The 19,421-nt window shown below is 43.9% G+C and overlaps 1 protein-coding gene across 1 annotated transcript in view; it reads left to right on the top strand.

Annotated features, from left to right (window-relative positions):
* LOC146812454 (piezo-type mechanosensitive ion channel component 2-like) overlaps window positions 1-19,421 on the top strand; it is a 711,007-nt gene that overhangs the window by 222,729 nt on the left and 468,857 nt on the right. The window contains exons 17-18 of the mRNA XM_085619448.1: window positions 10,271-10,303; window positions 17,489-17,592. Of these exons, the coding sequence (XP_085475574.1) occupies window positions 10,271-10,303; window positions 17,489-17,592 (137 nt within the window). The remainder of the gene's footprint in view (window positions 1-10,270; window positions 10,304-17,488; window positions 17,593-19,421) is intronic.

Here is a 19,421-nt window from a genome sequence, read left to right as displayed (position 1 = left end):
GGTGTTGGTGTACATAGCAAAACAATTACATATAGCCTTAAAAACATTTCATGTTCATAGTACAAAAATATTAGTGTATTTTACAAGAAAAATAGCAATCAATCAATCAAGAAATTTATAGAGCGCGCTACTCACCTGTGAGGGTCTCAAGGCGCTGGGGGGAGGGGGGTTGGTGCTGCAACTGCTCGAACAGCCAGGTCTTGAGGTGTCTCCTGAAGGTGATGTGGTCCTGGGTCAGACATAGGTGGGCATGGAGGGAGTTCCATGACTTGGCGGCCAGGTAGGAGAACGATCTTCCTCCGGTGGTGGTTCTGCGGATCCGTGGGATGGCGGCGAGGGCGAGGGTGGCGGAGCGGAGCTGGCGGGTTGGAGTGTAGAACGTGAGGCGTCTGTTGAGGTATTCGGGTCCGGCTTTGTGTGCGTGGGTGAGGAGCCTGAACGTGATTCTTTTGTTGACGGGGAGCCAGTGGGCGGTTATGTGGCTGTGTCGGGGGATGTCCTGATGAGGTGTGCGGATGCGTTCTGTATGCGCTGGAGTCTGTTCTGAAGTTTTGCTGTGGTTCCTGCGTATAGGGCGTTTCCGTAGTCCAACCGGCTGGTGACAGCCTGGGTGACCGTCCTTCTCGTTTCTGTGGGGATCCACCTGAAGATCTTTCGAAGCATGCGTAGGGTGTTGAAGCATGAGGAAGAGATGGCATTGACTTGTTTGGACATGGTGAGCGAGGAGTCCAAGATGAATCCTAGGTTGCGTGCGTGGTCCGTGGGTGTCGGTGGGGAGCCCAGCGTGGTGGGCCACCAGGAGTCGTTCCAGGCAGATTGTGATGTTCCCAGGATAAGGACCTCCGTTTTGTCTGAGTTTAGCTTTAGGCGGCTGTATTTCATCCATTCCGCAACGTCTTTCATTCCTTCCTGGAGGTTGATTCTGGCGGTGGCTGGGTCTTTGGTGAGGGAGAGGATCAGCTGGGTGTCGTCGGCGTAGGTGATGATGTTGAGGTTGTGTTTGCGTACGATGGTGGCGAGGGGGCTCATGTAGACATTGAAGAAGGCCGGGCTGAGTGAGGAGCCTTGGGGTACGCCGCAGATGATTTTGGTTGCCGCGGACCGGAAGGGAGGGAGGCGGACTCTCTGGGTTCTGTCGGAGAGAAATTAGGTGATCCATTCCAGGGCGTTTCCTTGGATCCCTGCGTTGTGGAGGCGGGATCTTAGAGTTCGGTGGCAGACAGTATCGAAGGCGGCAGAGAGGTCTAGAAGGATGAGGGCGGCGGTTTCCCCGTTGTCGAGCATGGTCCTGATGTCGTCGGTGGCTGCAATGAGGGTGGTCTCGGTGCTGTGGTTGGCTCGGAAGCCTGACTGGGAAGGGTCGAGGGAGCCATTTGCCTCGAGGAAGGGGGTCAGCTGTTTGTTGACGGTCTTCTCGATGACCTTCGCAGGAAAGGGAAGAAGGGAGATGGGCCGGAAGTTCTTGAGATCCTTTGGGTCCGCTGTGGGTTTCTTCAGTAGGGCGTTGATCTCAGCATGCTTCCAGCTCTCTGGGAAGGTGGCGGACAAGAAGGAGTTGTTCATGACGTTCCGGAGGTGGGGTGCGATGACGGCGTATGCTTTGTTGAATATGTGGTGAGGGAAGGTGTCTGATGGTGAGCCGGAGTGGATGGTGTTCATGACGTGGGTGGTGTCCTCGATGCTGACGGGGGTCCAGGTGCTGAGGGTGTCGGTGGGGGGGTGTTGGCTCGGTGGCTGGTAGTGGGGTCTGGGCGTCGAAGCTGTCGTGTATGTCGGCGATCTTGCGGTGGAAGTAGGTGGCGAAGAAGTCGCAGAGGTCTTGCGAGGGTGGGATGTCGTTGGAGTTGGCGCTGGGGTTGAAGAGTTCTTTCACGATGCTGAAGAGCTCCTTGCTGTTGTGCGCGTTGTTGTCTAGGCGTTCTTTGAAAGCAGTCCTTTTGGTGGTGCGGTTCAGTTGTTGGTATGTGCGGGTGGCGTTCTTGAGAGCTGTTGTTTGGTCGTGGCGCCAGGTCTTCTCGAGGGTTCGGCATGATTTCTTTGTGTTCTTGAGGTCGTCGGTGAACCAGGTGTCTTTCTTGTTGCTGGGCTTGCTGGAGGGGTTTTTAGTGGTGCGAGGGCGTCGGCGCAGTCACTGATCCACTGTGTGAGGTTGCGTGCCGCGGCGTTGGCGTCAGTTGCGTCGTTTGGTGGGTTCTGGCTCAGTGATGTGGTCAGTTGGTCTGTGGTGACTTTGCTCCAGCATCTGCGGGGGATCTGTTGTGGGCGGTGGTGGGATGTGGTCTTCTGGAAGGTGAAGTGGACGCAGCTGTGGTCTGTCCAGTGTAGGCCGGAGGTGTGGCTGAAGGAGACGTTGTTGCTGGCGGAGAAAATGGAGTCCAGCGTGTGACCGGCGAGGTGGGTGGGGGTGGTCACCAGTTGCTTGAGTCCGAGGTTGACGAGGTTTTCAAGTAGGGAGGTGGTGTTCTTGTCGTTGTTGGTCTCCAGGTGGAAGTTCAGGTCGCCCAGGAGAATGTAGTCTGCGGAGGTGAGGGCATGCGCACTGATGAAATCGGTGATGGCTTCGCTGAATTGTGTGTGTGGTCCCAGGGTCTGTAGACAAGGGTTCCTCTGAGGGTGGTCTTGGGGTCGGTGTGGATCTGGAAGTGTAGTTGTTCGGCGGAGGGGAGGGCGTCCTCGGTGTTGGTCGTGACGCTGATCGAGTTCCTGTGGATGATGGCGATTCCTCCTCCAGTTTGGTTGATGCGGTCCTTCCGGGTGATCTTGTAGCCGTCCGGGATGGCTATGGCGATGTCGGGGGCTGAGGAGGCGTTCATCCAGGTTTCCATGAGGAAGGCGACGTCCGGTGCAGTTGTGTCGAGGAGGTCCTAGAGTTCGATGGCATGTTTGTGGACGGAGCGGGTGTTGAGAAGGATGCACTTGAGGTGGTTGTTGTTGCATGGTCCCGGGGACGTGGTGACGGTGCGGAGGCAGGTGAAGTTGCACGTTCGGCAGGAGAAGGGTCCGTGGGTGCGCTTCGGGGTGGCTCGGTAGCAGGTGGATGATCGGCCGGTGTTGAGTGCGTGTAGGGTGGCGGTGTCGTAGCTCAGCCTGGTTGTATGGCTCCTGCGGGGGCCAGGGGTTATTGCGCTGGGCACGGTCCAGGTGCGGACGGGCACAGACGGGCTTGCCTTTGGCGCGCTAGCAGCGCGCCAGCGGAGCACCCGCTGCGCACGGCCGCACAGCGGCCTGCATTATGAGGGGTCGAGGGAGGGAGGAGGAGCTGGGAGAGGGGAGGGGGGAGCGGGAGCGAATCGGGGCTCGGGGGGTGGGGCCGCAGGGGAGGCAGCGGCGGGAAACAGGCGCGGGGCAGACGCAGGATGGGGCGAGGGGAATGAGCGGCACAGACAAGGCAATACAGAATAATGGGATACAACAGTGGGTAAAAAAACGGCACAGACAAGGCAATACAAGTTGGGAAATAAAAACAGTGGGGAAAGCAAAGAAAGATAGAAATCAAGACAGCAAAAAGAAAGACAGAAATTAGGGAGAAGAGGCACAGAGAAACAACAGGTACCACTGAAGGAGACGCACCACTGGGCCACCAGGGATCGAACCGGCAGGCAGCAGGGCTCAGGGGCACGGCAGGAGCAGGGTGTGCTAACGCGTTGGGGAAGCGACCTGGCCTGAAAACAGGGTCACGGGTCAAGAGCAAAACAGTCGACGCAGCGTTTCGGTGAGACGTAATTCTTTCACCTTCTTCAGGACAAAGTTTTCTAAAAATGCTATAAATAACAGGAAACATTTTATTAACAACACATCAAATAAATATATTATTTATCTTTTGCTCTCATCATTTTAGTACACCAAACTCTTATTCTACTAGTATTCATTGCACGGACAGGGTACAAATATGACAGTAAGAATATTACTATAAATTCCAACATATCAACATGATCCACAAAATGTAACATGGAGAAATAGATGTATAAGGAGACTTGTTACGTCACTCGGTAAGAACGGAAGGGAAATTCTCCTCCGTGAGGTCTTTGTGAAAGAGATCTAAAATACAAGATTCTTATAGAGATAGGATTATCTAAAGAAAGATAACAATACAAAAGATTGTGGCTGACGGTCTTTCTATAATTCAATCTTTCTTGTGGCGTACTTTAGGATTATTAATCCTTCTTAAGAAACTGCGTTCGTTGGAGCCACCGATGAATGTTATTTAAAAACGAATAAAACAATGACCTTAGGGAAAATAAGGAAAGTTAGTTAAGATTCCCAGGTATGGCCCTTATTCATCTCGTAGTATACATTCTTATTGCAGGGGCTTACCAATTGATTACTGGTCAGTATGTAGCTTAACCAGTGTGCCGAGACTTTGGCTGCAAATATTAGTACTCGTCGTTTTCAATAATTGACAGTTAAATACTAGATAGACAAAAGAACAAATATGTTTTATTGCCACAGTGACTAAAATAATAAAACAAATGTGAGTAAGAACAGGCCAGAATCCGTATATATGATTACCTGGTCTGGTTGCTTGTTAATAATGCAACAATAGTATTAAAATCTGAAATGTCAAAAAAAACACATGGTTTTAGTCTCCTGTGTCAAAGTTAACTTTTACTGCCATTGTTAGACATTGGTCTACTAATGTTATATTGTCCAGAGAGGCAGGATGAGATTAACTATCCTGTAAAAATTAGGGTTCTTACTAACTCTCTCATGTTGAGTTTTACAAAGCCACTAAATCCATCATGACATAATCAATTTCATACCTCCAATATTATGTCTACATCATAGCGTTCCGGAAGATGAATGATTTTAAATTCAAATAAAATAAAATTCCACCTTCATCACTCGCGGTGGAATTAGAAAATTACCTCGGTATAAAAGGCAGAAAGTCTTACTATTATCGGGTGTAATATGTCTACCGCGACACTCAGGGGGCTATAAAAACATGAAATCAGCCAACCTAATTTTTAGCATCTAAGGTAAATATATCCTCATTCTATGTTATTTGATTGCCGAGTCAACCGGACCAAGTTTATGCCTGATTACTCTAATGTTAGACGCAAACATAATGGTAATTAAAAAACAACTTGATATTCCATATATAAATATGTTACACCAATCCCATCGGAACACATTTAACATGAAAAAGTTCCGTTAGGCTGTATAAATATTAGACGGGAATCCACACCTCCCCCGTCTGGATACGTTGTAAAAAAGGCAGAAACACTTTCCCACTCAGTGTCGGAGGAAATAACGTGTCCCACAAGGTTTACCTGATTAAAATTCTGCGGCCTCCCTGCTCGCAACGAACGACTTCCGGGTCAGGATACTGACATTGTCGAGCACGGAAGTCGTTTATATGGGATGTGTCGGGCCCACTTGGCTATCATAAAGCAGTCTGGACTTGGATAGCGAAATTACGGCTTCTTTCAAAATACCTTATTTCCTAGCAATCGGTTCTGATGGTATTAATAAAGTATAAAGTATTGTCCTACCATGAGGATAAAGCTAAATATAGCTTATTATAAGTGTTGGAATCGGGTTGTACACACAGCGGCCATGGTTGAATGACAGAGTATACTCTATAATTTAAGTGGTTCCCTAACCAGTTGTGGACCAAGATAGATTCATTTTGAACATTAAACGTCATTCTTCTCTTATTGGACAGTCTCATCCATTATTATCTATATGCTAGTTGTTTAAGAAAAACAGGCAATGTCTATTTGCGATACATATTCTTTACCAAGCTTATGGCGGCCATCTTGGAATGATAAAGATTTGCAATGCAGTAGAAAAAAAGGGACTGCTTTAAATCTATTTTTATAAAACGTTTATTAAAGAATAGTCTCATTTTAGGAACAATCGACCCCAACTGAAGGGCAGTGTGTCATCTTAATCAGTTGGAGCCAGTTATTAAGAAGGCTGACAATTACTGTATTGGCGGAAACATAGTTGTTTAAGAAAAACAGACAATGTCTATTTGCGGTACATATTCTTTACCAAGCTTATGGCGGCCATCTTGGAATGGTAAAGATTGGCTATGCAGTAGAAAAAAAGGCTGCTATAAGTCTATTTTTATAAAACGTTTATTAAAGAATAGTCTAATTTTAGGAACAATCGACCCCAACTGAAGGGCAGTGTGTCATCTTAATCAGTTGGAGCCAGTTGTGTAAGAAGGCTGACAAATACTGTATTGGCAGAAACATATTAGTAAATAATAGGAATGATAATAGTTAAATACGTTTTTCCCAGTCTTCTTTATTGTTAATTCCCTGTCTAAATGTGTTAAATCTGGACATATAAAATTGTTCCCGTTTTTTACGCTTACTAGTTTGATCTCCACCTCGGGCATTCATTTGGATGGTTTGCCCAACGCACCATCTGATGTCATCAATTTTCTGATGCATTTCAGTTCAATGTTCCACCAGGGGGCATTTCTTTTGTTTGTGCGTAATGCAGATTTATGTTCATTAACTCTTATCCTAATTTCTTTCGATGTTTCGCCAATATAACCCTTGTCACAAGGACATAAAATCAAGTAGATAAGGTTTTTTGTGCGGCAGTTGTAGAAACTCTTAAACGTATGAGTCACACTATTGTGTGTGATCATGGGACCTTTGATGATATTATTCCAATTTTTGCACGCACTGCATGGAAAGGTACCAGTGGGCAAAGGGCACTGAAAATACTCTGCTGTTTGATTTCATTGGCACTCCTGTAGGTATGTACCAAACAATTTCTTATTGTGCGATTGTGTCTAAATGAGAAAATAGTTTTTTCAAGTTTTACTTTTCTTTGTGTGTTGACCAAATGCCAATTTCTGTTAATGATATTCTTGATTTTGTTACTGAGATTACTAAAGTTTGTTACAAACGTTAGCGGCAGTTTCTGTGAGTCTAGGTTGGATTGTTTGTTCTCGAATAGAGAGTCTCTATTATAGTATTTTGCCCTCTTGTAGGCTTGTCTAATAAGTTTTTTGGGGTACCCTCTATCTATGAGTTTTTTGGTCAGCTTATCAGCATGAAGGTTGAAATCCTTCATGCTGGTACAGTTGCGTCTCACTCTAAGGAATTTACCAAAAGGAATATTATCCTTTTGGCAACCTGGATGGTTGCTCTTGTAATGTAACATCGTGTTACGGTCAGTAGGCTTAGTATAGAGTTCGACTTGTAATAGGCCATTCAGATTTTTTATTTTGATATCCAGAAAGTCGCAATTGTTCTTGTTAATAGAGGATGTACATTTTAAGTTGGCATCTCCTAAGTTGAGCCATTCAATAAACTCATTAAGGACTTCTATAGTCCTTCTCCGCATGAAAAAAACATTATCGATGTATCTGGACCAGTGTGAGATGTTCTCATAAAATGGTGCTGATGTATTAAAGATGTGCCTGTCCTCAAAACTCGCCACATATAAACAGGCCAGGCTGGGAGCACAGGTTTCGGTGTATTTAATTGATAGTCCTGTAATTTGTATTCATTGCAACTGCTGCTGCTTATTGTAGAGCATAGCTTGTTGTCCAACACATGATCAACATACTGACTTTGTTCTGTTCAGGGACTTTCCTTGGTTTTTCGGAAATCCATGCCAGTCTTTTGTTGAGAATATCTGTTTGAAACGGCAGCCTTTCTCATAGTTGATAAGAAAGAAAGGTTCCCAAGCAATAGTGAACGTTCACCTATCAAACATTATTCATTATCTGTAAAACTGGTTAGTTTGAGTTGATACAATTGGGCAGCATTGCAAACAGAAAATATGTTTTCCCAGTAACTGGACTCTACTACAACATACTAATGCCCAAAGAAGGACCAGTGTAAAATCTTTAATAGGGGGTGTATATTCTGATCCTCAAGTCTCTTGGGGTGTCTGTGAATATGAATTAACTTCTGAGAGACAGAGATCTTTAAATTGCAGTGAGACATCAGAAGCTACTATCTCTCCTGAAAACCTTGTCTTTGCCATCCTTTCTTCACTTCCTCTCTAATTATATGACTGATCCAGGACTGCATCCTAAGTACTTATAGCAAAAACATGCCTGCCACTCCATCTGCATGCAATTTCTTACTTGCCTTTTGTTTTAACTGCCAGTATTTGCTGTTACTACTAATGCATGCTAAAATCACATATCTTTGTTGAAAAGTTTCTAAGGTGTTTTAGGAATTCTTTGTTGCCACACTATTAATATGTGCAGCACATCAGAATTTTTTTTAAGTAACCATTCTCCAACATAAATAAAACAAATACAGAATGAATAAGAATACCAAATGTATTAATTTGTTCGGTTTGATATTTGGCTTTTTGGGGATGGTGTTTCACTTTTCCTTTTGCCACTTTAGTTATTCATTTGTTATTTTAAAAAGTCACTTTTTACAATTCTAAACAGGCACTAGAAGAGCTAGATTAATTGCCTGACAGTAGGACTGGACTCACTGATAAACTGAATAGTAAAATTCATCTGGGTTTTTAGAAAAACCAGCAATTATTATAATAGTCTCTATTGAAATTCATAATATATGAATGTGCCTCCACATATTTTTTAAGTATATAATGAAACTCTGACTGGATTTTAAGGCCTACTTGAATAGCCAGCCCATCAACATTAAATTACAGGCTTGTTCGAGCAGCGCCGGGTGAGCTTCTCAAACGTGCCGCCCTTTGAAGTGATTTTTCAATATCTTGGCTTTACTCATCAACACCAGGACCGCTCATGATTCAATCCTTCCTTGAATCCAGCTTATGGTGGATCATATGTTGAAGACAGTCGAGGTACACATTACCTGTATTCAGGCTGTCCTTGTGTTCCTTTCGTCCTGAAGAAGACCCTCCGTGACTACTAGCAAATTGCACACTTTTGGGTCGAAATGTTGACGCGCTTGTCATAATCCTGACCCTATTCTCTCTGCTGCACGTCAAATGAAAATTAAAATCCCAAGTGGACTAGATATGTATGTATCTAGGGATGGATGATATCTGAATGATCATTTTAAACCAACAATATATCGCTGTATATATCTTTTTCACAACCAGCACTTTTATGCACCTTGTCACCTTATCACTTGCGCCGTTTTGTTTGTTCATGTGACAGCTCGTTAATGTCATTCATACACTACAAACTGTAAAAAGAAAAAAGTGATTTTTTCCTTTAATATAATCCTTTGAATTGTTCATGATTGGTGTGCTTGTTTCTTTCTTCTCCATTAATTGCTATGACACAAATGTTTGAATAATTGTTTACGCAAAATTTCTTTATTCAGTAAAGAAAAAAGCCAATTTGTACCCGATAGAAACCAACATTACTACATGTCTTCACACCCAAATTCTGAGGGGCACTGGGTCACCTCATTATACTAGATGTAGATTAATTGCTTGACAGTAGGACTGGACTCACTGATAAACTGAATAGTAAAATTCATCCGGGTTTTTAGAACAACCAGCAATTAGTATAATAGTCTCCATTGAAATTCATAATATGTGAATTTGCCTCCACACATTTGTTATGGATATAATGAAAACCTGACTGGATTTTAAGTCCTACTTGAATAACCAGCCCATCAATAATAAATTACAGGCTGGCTTCCAGTAGAGATTTTGTAGGATTAATATGATGTCATCAAACATTCTTGTTTAACCCCAGTCTCTGTTAGTTCATGATCTATAGAATTCTACTCAGGAAGTCTTTAGAATTGGAAAAAACTGTGCTTCTTCCTTCATGTGCTTGATGTTTACATTGACTACACTCTTCATTCTACTTCCTCCCTAAAATAAACTAGCAAGACTCTTAGCGACTGTCCTAAAAACAGCTACCAGACAAGATAAGCATTTCTCTGGTTCTTTCCCAGTTATTTCTCAGTGGTTGGCTTTGACTACCCTGACATGAGCCTTGGAGGAGGTTGGATGGGCATACATTCACTGAATTAACATATAGGATCAAATCTCTTGGTACTACAGGACATGAAATTCTAGCATCTTGTGATTGTATATGTGCTGTTGAACCCTCATCAGACAACCTTGACGGCTAAACAAAGGAAGCGCCCAGCCAAGGCATCCTTGTACAGTGACAGGTAGGAATAGGTAGATCTGACTGATACAGCAGTAATACATTTTTAATAATGATTCCTGTTTGGGCAAAGTGAACCTAGAGGCATTTAAATTCTTTCCCACCGCCAAGTATAGACATGCATAAGATGGGTACAGTAGTTAAATGAATCTGTTTTTTCTATTTCAAGAGCTCCTGTCATTGAGCAGTAACACTGGTCCTTTGTTTCCTTTTCAGAATCAAGAAAAATCTTGTGAAGCTGCAGAGCAGGTACAACTTAGTTCCAGAATCCAGGAAGTATGCATGCTCACAGCCCGGTATTTTGGTACTTTAAACAAAAAGTCTCATTATGTCCGAAGTTATGAAGAATGAATAATTCTCATAATTAGCAACGTAGCTTGACACAAAGCTGACAGTCTTCTAGGGTGGGCCGTCAAAATATTGTGGTTAAAATATCGACGGGCAGCAATAACGAATCTCATATCTCCTCTACCACTGTATCATTGCGTTAAGTAGATGCAAAGTTAATAGTAAATTTATACTTACCTTGTCAGGCTAGTGGTTCTTGATTTTGTGGGTGTGATATTTGGGCAAGTTGATATTGTTGACATTAATATTGTGTTGTACAGCTCTGGTGTCCACGGCTTGTCCATGTGATATAAAGTATTGGCATTACTTGTGCAACATTTGAAAAGTCGGAAACTGAAGTTTCCTAGAGACATGTTTTACAGAAAATGTATTGGGTTGCAAAATATACAGGTATAGATTTACTAAACATGCTGGTTCACAAATTGTATGTTTGCGCCTTCGATAGAAATGTCGTGTATCAGGTTAAAAATGTCTATCACTTCGCTTCTCAGGCTGCGCCAGGAGAATCTGTACAAGGCATAGGCCTGCTCATTGCCTCAAATGGTGGGGGGCTGTTGGCTGGTTATGGGTAATGTTATTGTATCTCAATGCCAGGCAGTATTGCATAGCTAAAATTTTCTTTTTACTTTGCTAGCTCATCATTGACTCAAAGAAAGTATAGTGTAGGCAGGGATCAGAGCAGCATGGTAAATCCCTAAGTTATTAGCCTAGAGAGGAAGTGAAATCAGACATTATTGGACCTGGCCATTTCTTGAGGGTCACCCCCAAAGTTTTACCTTCACCCCTCCTGTTTTGCTGAATTTGTTTTTGTTGGCTTTAGGAACCAGTGCTTAAGTGCTTGTGCTCTCACCTTTAAACATGGAAAAATTGTCTTAAACCCAATTGGCACACTTAATTTGCTTGTAAGTCCCAAGCAAAGTGGCACTTCATGTACCAAGGGCTAGTAAATTAAACCCTACTAGTGCCCCTTAATGCATGTCTCAGGCTTGTGATTGCAGCCTGTATGCAGTTTTAAACTGACAATTTGACCTCACAAAAGTAACCCCCTAAAATCCCCTTTTTAATACATATACATAACCTTTAAGGTAGTCCCTAAACAGCCCACAGGACAGGGTGCAGTGTATTTAAAATGCTTGGACATGTTCTTTTATGTTTAACGTGTCCTGGTAGTGTAAAAATCCCAACTTTGTTATTTTCACTACTGTGATACCATTCCATTTAATAAGTGATAACATTTATTTAGGAGCTGGTAAAAATGTCACGTTTGGTGTCTAAGGAATTGTAATTTGAAATCATCTTTAATGGTAAAATCGGATTTTAAGTCAAAACTCTTAAAAGGCCTCTTTTAAAAAGTTAACAATAAAAGTGGGGTGACCCGGTGTCCCTCAGAACCTGGGTATAACGTTTCTAAACAAAAAAATGGTTCTGTCGTGTTTAATTATCTTTGCGCATAAAAAGTCGCAAGAAACCAACAATTTTTTATGGAACACATGAAACACACACCTGACCAGAAATGTACGGTATCTGAAATAATCAGAATAACAATGTTTGTATATATCCACTTTGTATTTCATCAGAATTAATTCATTCAGATATATCCATTTTTCAAAAGTACAAAAAAGAAGGGCTGTTCACAAATAGGTCAAAATATATACATATAGTGCTCATGTGACAAGGTGCTTAGTGATCAACTTAGTGAAATATGTACAAGGTGGTAACAAGATTTATGTACAAGGGGAATGAAAGAGGACAGCGTTAATTTGAGGCCAGAGAAAAAACCAAGTAACCAACTGGCTGTAAATGCTTCTTTTGATATGTATGGTCTTGGTAAATCTGTGCCTAGTGATATCGTCGACGTTTCAACCCACGGTGTGCTCCCTTCGGTAGTCACTACGGGTCTTCATCAGGACAGGGGGGGGGGCGGGAAAGAGGTGGGCAATTCGGTAACAGCCTATGGATAGAGGACATGGTACAGTCAGGCGTGTGAGGCACATTTTTAGTGGTGTGCAGAGCAGACAGTAAAGGTGGAAAAACTCACCTTGACTAGGCCAGAGTATAATTCAGGCTTAGGGATCCCGGTGAAAGAGTCTGCGAGATGTTGGCAATGAATGGCTGTGAAAGAAATAATCCGAGCGTCAGATAGAATTGCTGACCAAGTGGTCAGTCTGAGTGCCTTGTGTTAAATAGGGCGTAACAGGTTAGTGTGGCCAGTCTCTGTATGCATCTGAGACCAAGGTGATGGATTCATGCTGATGTAACTGGGTTTAAATCCCGTGATAAAAAAGCGCCGATAGTGGCTCGCACTGTTATTTAGAAAGTTTAGTCGAACTTAGCCCGTGAAAAAAGATCTGGAGTGCCCTCCGGTGGTGAATAGCTTATTAAACCTGGGGACAAATAATTTGACTTAAAGGACACAGTGAGAATAACGGGCCTGGCAGAAATGCGTGCTCAAAAGTCTGAAGTGCCCTCGGGTGGTGAATTGCCCATTAGACGCGGGGACACTTAATTTAACTAAAGTCACGGTAAAAATATATATCGGGCCTTCTTAAAAAGTTGCCATTTTCTTGTCCTAACCATTTGGTGGCTGCAAATGTTCCTGGATCACACAACTAGGTGTACTTGGCCTTTGTGTATTACTCCCAGACAGCCGCACAATGAAGGAGTGGATCTACTTGAATAGCCCAAGATGGGCCATAGTGCCTTGATGGGAGGGTTGGAGATGTCACCTGCCACACTTACACTTCAAAGGCACTCGCCCAGCACACTCACAAAGAACTTCACACTAGCCTATTGTGCCGCCAGACTGACTGGGAGGGAGGCAGGAAATTCCAGACACCTCTGTAAGACAATAAACTCCAGAAACTTCGCCTACTTCAAAGGGGGCACCAGGTGTAAAAAGAGATCCCTCAGACCCCCTCTTCAATACACTACTGGACCTGTGGACACTACAGAAGGCCTACCCTGCTGCCAGAGGACTGCCCTGCTGATTTAGGCCTGTTGACCTGCTCTCTTCATCCCAGACTACTTGAGTGACTCCATGGGCTAGTTAGCTGGCCTCCTGTTCTGAGCTACAGGTACACAACAAGCTCCAGAGACCTCCCTACAACTGCCTAGCTGATCTACTGCACTGGCCTTGCTTGAGCCCTGTTGGCCTTTCCTGGAGTGAGTTCCTGTTTACCAAAAGGTGCCTCCCAGGTTATGTACCCTTGTTGTGGCATCAGTGGAGCTCCTTCTGGAAGGAAAGGAGAAATCTTGAAGTATTGGGATCTTTGTGACCGAGATCGGACCAGTTTGTGCCAAGATATTTCCACCCACGCTGTCTGCCAATGCGATACTCCAGTGAACCTGACTACAACGAGCAACGACCAGCAACAGGAGATCTTCACTTTGTGCTACATCATCGACAGTCCAAGGGGACCGCCAGCACGAAGCTTCAGCCTCACCCGTCCATGACACCAGACAGAATCTTTGTGCTACAGCGACGACCATCTGCAATGCTTTCCCTGCTCCTTGCGGGCCTCCTCCACCTTGTACTGGACTCCTTGCATCAGGCTCTGAGAAGATTAACCTGTCCCTGTGCTCCAGCAGCTGAACTTGTGACTTTTACTCAGCCGTGCATAACCAGTTAACCGCTAGTGGCACTTTGTGCTTTTAGGCTCTATACTTACCTTCAAACTTCTAAATTGCATAACTTTGGTTCTACTGATTGGATTTTTGTTATTTTGCTGTCAAATAATTTATTACACATTACTTTTTTTTCTAAATTGGTGTGGGAGTTTTCTTGTGTGGAGTTTCCACTTTATTACTGTTTAAGTGCTGCATAATTAGTTAACATATTGCCCCTAAGTTAAGCCTGACTGCTTTTGTGTCAAGCTACCAGAGAGTAATTTTTGTGGGTTCTTTTGGTTCACCCTGACTAGGATTGTGGCTGTTGCTTGAGAAGGGCTCACACCCCTCTCAACCAACAACCCAATTTCTCCCAGATATTCTATGTTTTGAGCATCTCAGTGTTTGGAATTGTAGATGCACAGCCATTTGATGACCCTCCCAAACAAACAACGGTTGAAAAAAAGAGGGTCCTGATGAAGATTTTAAAGACCACCTGGGATTTATTCCCCAATCTCAACTAGCATAACAGTACGAAATCCCTGGGTCTAAACTAGAAGCTAGTGCAAAAATGTGTGCATAACTACATGGCAAGATAAAAAACTAAAGAATCACAGATACCACCAAAGTAAGTTGGGCATTTCCCTTTTTAGGACAAAATCCCTCACTCACCCAGAGGTGACATGCTTCATCATAGGGACTCTCCTCTCAAAGGAAAAACCTAGTTCCTTTGAGGGCTACAACCCTCTCATAGGGAAAGATGAGCTCAGGGATGTCTTATATCAGAAAGGATAATCTAAATCCTCAGCACTAAGATTATTAAAGAGTGAGGGCGAAGCGCAAAAGAAATGAAAACAAGTGCATACAAAACTAGCTAGGAGGTGTCAATACTAAATTTATTCCAAGACACCTGCCAGGATTAAAAACAGAGCACCATCGGTATAAATGTATAACCGCTATGGTGAGAAGGAAGAATGGTCAACATGTTTCAGCCATCATACCCACACGTGGGTTAGGCTTTCTTCAGGACCTCAAATTGGTGCTGCTGCGAAAAAATGATAAATCAGTGCAAAGAAAAGGATATAAATGTATTTTTCGATGTATGACCTCAATCCTCTGTACAGCAGTTACAACCAGGACGAGTATACCCGCAACTGCTGGGTACTCAGACCCACCTCAGCCTGGCAGCCGCCCAGGAAGGGGGCACCACTCTCTCTGTCAGTACTCCGTAAACTTGCTACCATATACGATAAGATCTAGAGAAGGTGTGCAGTTCCTGTAGGGACGTGTGGGAAAGACAGGTCTCTCTTTGTGATGCCCTCACACACCCCGAGAGGTGTCATGCTTCATCATCCGGCGGTTGCCCCTCATTAGGCCGGCGCTGCAATGCCTGACGGGCTCCCGAAACCGGGGCTCTTTGCCGGGGATCTTTTGAAGAAGAAGCCGTAAGGTGCATGCGGGTGTGGGGGCTGGATAGTGCACAAGGGGGTGAAAATAATTAAAATAGGTATGGAGCAGTCCTCCTAAATCTAATTTTGATAAACTAGGTAGCTCTAGCCTAATTAAAAACGGAGTGTATGCCCCTGTGTAGAAAATAATGTTGCTGGGGGGCAATCTATGTGTAAATGGTCAACATGTTTCGTGCCTATGTTTGCCCCTACCACCCTAACAGGTCAATTGGCACTTCATCAGGACTGGTAAAAGGAAGGTGATAATAGTGCACTACCGCCTGGTATTCAGTATATTGACATAAATTACCAGGGGCGGTAGGAATGCCCTAGTAGACGTGTACTGGGGATTTCAGTAGATCTGTGGGATAGGGGACAAAAAAGGGGGGGGGGTTAAATTAGGCTAGAGCTACCTAGTTTATTAAAATTTGATTTGAGGACTGCTCCATACCTATTTTAATTATTTTCACCCCCTTGTGCACTACCCAGCCCCCACACCCGCACGCACCTTATGGCTTCTTCTTCAAAAGATCCCCAGCAAAGAGCCCCGGTTTCGGGAGCCCGTCAGGCTTTGCAGCGCCGGCCTGACGAGGGCAACCGCCGGATGATGAAGCATGACACCTCTCAGGGTGTGTGAGGGCATCACGTAGAAAGACCTGTCTTTCCCACACATCCCTAGAACTGCACACCTTCTCTAGATCTTAGCCTTAACTGGGAGCCTGTGTGCAGGACCTCACAATCCGGCTCTCTGTCCCTCCTCTTGATATAACAACTATATACAATCACAGAACACTGTATGCTGCAACCACCTTCTTAGGTATGCACGGTAGTCTTCTGTCCACTATGAGGGCGCACTTGATGACACCTCCGGGTGACAGGACAGGTCCTGAACAATTGCATTCTCAGAGACAGGCCTAGGCCTCTATGTGCACACACACGATTAGTGTGACGCCTGGGCAAAAGTAAATGTGAGGATACCAGCAACGCATGTATTCAGTCCCTCAGTGTTTGGGTACATCTGTACACTATGCAGGGGATCCTTCCCGGCCCAACAGGGTAATAATATATTTCCACGGTTTTCTGACTATGGACTCGGTGTACAACTGTTGACTTGTGTAGCAGGACTCTCAATACATTGTCCCTGTATTCCAGTTTTTTATTCATCATCTCTGTGCAGTCGCCCCCAACCTTCATTACAGCCAAAAAGATGGAGCGGTCACTCAGATCCCATTAAAGGTGAAAGGAGCTGTGCACATAAAACATCATTACGTTTGATGTATGTGGCTCCAAAAGACAAGAGGAAGCCTGAACCATTGTCCATGGTCCAACCACACAAATTCTTCATAAGTAATATTCGAGGGGGCAGACCTTGGGAGCAACTTTTTGAGAGCTATTGTTTTGGGAACTGCACTTGAATGCCTATCCCTTGATCCCTCCTCTAACCCACCTGTCCATGTTTAAATACTTAAGTCTCTACTTGAAGACTCATGCCTCATTTGAAAGTGTTCTTGTTAAGTATTTGCATTTATTTGCAGAATAATAAGGCCTCGTGAGCATCCTTAAGATCACCTTGTTATATGTGATGGATAATTATTTGTCGGAGCCAAAACTTTAAAAAAAACATATACTAGGTACCCATTCACATGCCAGAGTAGCATTAGCCCACAGTTATGTAAACACAAGATGCTTTTACCCAAACCAGCTATGCGCCTTTACCAACAATAAACATGGAAGGACAAGTGTATCCACACAAGCTAGATTGCATGGATTGCACTATTGTAGGGTGAGTTCTGCACTCACATTTGAAGCATCTGTGATGTGCAAAAAATGGCATTTGCACTGATTAGGAATTGTGCAAAATTAATAGAAGGTTCTACCAGTGCACACTCCCCCTGCAATTGAACCTGTTTTGGTTGCAGGGTGCATACAGATTTCCCAGCAAACTGATTACAAAAGATGAGACTCACAAGATACTCTGTTTTAAACTAATCTTTTAAGCAGTTTCTTTTACTGTGTTCACGTTTCTTAACAGGATAACAACAGAAAAAGCAAATGCCACAAGCCTAAACACTTTGAACAGGATAGACAGCATCACTATGGATGAAAATACATTACAGGATCAGCTACCGACCCCTGGTAAGTGTTTTTACCGCCTGTTTAAAGCTGACTCTTTCAAGATTTTGCATGACCCTTTCTCTGTTTGTAATGCAAAGAGCAGTACCACCCTCTCCAGCTAGAGCAACGCTATATAAAACAAGGAAAATAAAATAAAGAACACATATTGCTGGGAAAATAAGCCAGAGGGAAAGATATGTGCTATTAAGGCGTGTGTGCAATCAGTAGTTTGGGGCCTCATATACAGTGCATTATGCAATCATAAACACGCCATTCACAAAATCACAGGGGTTGCGACAGCAAAATGATGTACTAAACCCCTTTTGTGAGTCGGAAAAGTCTTTCTGAATCACAGTAAGGTTTCGACAACTCTGTGAATCACAGTAATCAAACACCAGAGTTTAGGGGGCTCTTATATTTTCCCTTCAGTGGGACCTCCAACCCCAATCAATACAGGATACATTTAGATGCCTATGCTAAGGTATAAGTTGCAAACAACTTGTATTGATGCAAATGAAGAGAAAGGTGAAGAAAAGAGGGAAGTACAGAATAACGCTATCTAGTGTAGGGACAACAAAAGGTAAAAGTTGTCCCTATTAAGAGAGAAAAGTGACCCTTGCCAAGGGGTGATACAGAAGGGAAGAGGGGAACTGGGAGTTAGAGGAGAGGACAGGACTTCTGAATCACAACACTCCTGAAGCATTCCACTGTGCAGAGGAGAGGGCAGCACTTGTTGGTTGATAGAAAGATGATGGCAAATGGGAGAGCGCACTAGCTCATCATAGGCAGATTTTACATCAGTCCTTAATGTACATACTTGCTGTAGGCCGATAGGCTTCTACCAGTGCCAATGCGGGCCAATTCCAAAAAGTCTCAAAGTTCAACAAAGTTCTTGCCTGTAAGAAAAGGGAATCATAGAAAAAGGTAGTGACACTGGATAAAAGAAGCCAGAGCAAAAGACTCCTCCAGTGGCATAGCTGAGGTACGCTCTGGGCGGCACTTTTTTTGGGTCGGCGGTGAGCGCAAGGTAAGTTCTATTTTTTATTTTATTCTCCCTCATCTGTCGCCGGCGCCCCCGCTTGTCGTTGTCTGTCACCTACCTCACCCCAACCCCCCACTTCCCGCTCCTACCTGCACCGGCCGTCACTGGGCGGCAAATTCAAGGATCGCCCGGGTGGCAAAAGAACTTGCTACTCCACTGGATGCCTCTTTACAAACTAAAGGCCAGATGCTCTGATTCGGCATTTGCGACAGTTAAAATATATTTTGCTATGTATAAAAACTAGTTTAGGAATCAGAAAAGGTTTTCCTACTCCTAAAATGGGATTCCGAATGGATGTCGATTCAGTATCTGGAAAGGGGCATGTTGTTGGTGTCCCTTTTAAACACTGAATTGGCATGATGTATCAATGTTTTGAGACCAAAATCCGGTTGCAAACAATTGAAATTTTACTGACCCCCCCCCCAATTTGTGGCTGGTAACAACAAACACAAAGGGGAGGATTCCCTTTAGGATCCCTTCCAAGGAACCCCTTTCCACTTTGTGAATTGATTTTTTTTTTGTTGGGCATAGTCAGTGGACTAAGGGTCCAGGGCCACTCTCAAAGATACGTTTCTTTTTAAATGCAGCCCTATTTCTTTTAAGCAAAATGGGCTATAGAAAAAAAAATACTTTATTAAAAGGCAATCATAGACCTGGTGCTGTGCTGATACCAGGGCCACTATCCCTGTTATGTCGTCCAATCGGAGTGAGTTGCAATTTGCGACCTAACACATGAATAATAGTCGGATAGCAACCCCCTCCAAATCTGAATTTTCTGTTCTGACTCATTTGTATATGGGTCTGGTAA

Source organism: Triturus cristatus, chromosome 7, assembly GCF_964204655.1.
Source record: "Triturus cristatus chromosome 7, aTriCri1.1, whole genome shotgun sequence".
Classification (NCBI taxonomy): Eukaryota; Metazoa; Chordata; class Amphibia; order Caudata; family Salamandridae; genus Triturus; species Triturus cristatus.
This window is presented reverse-complemented; position numbering and strand designations above follow the sequence as displayed.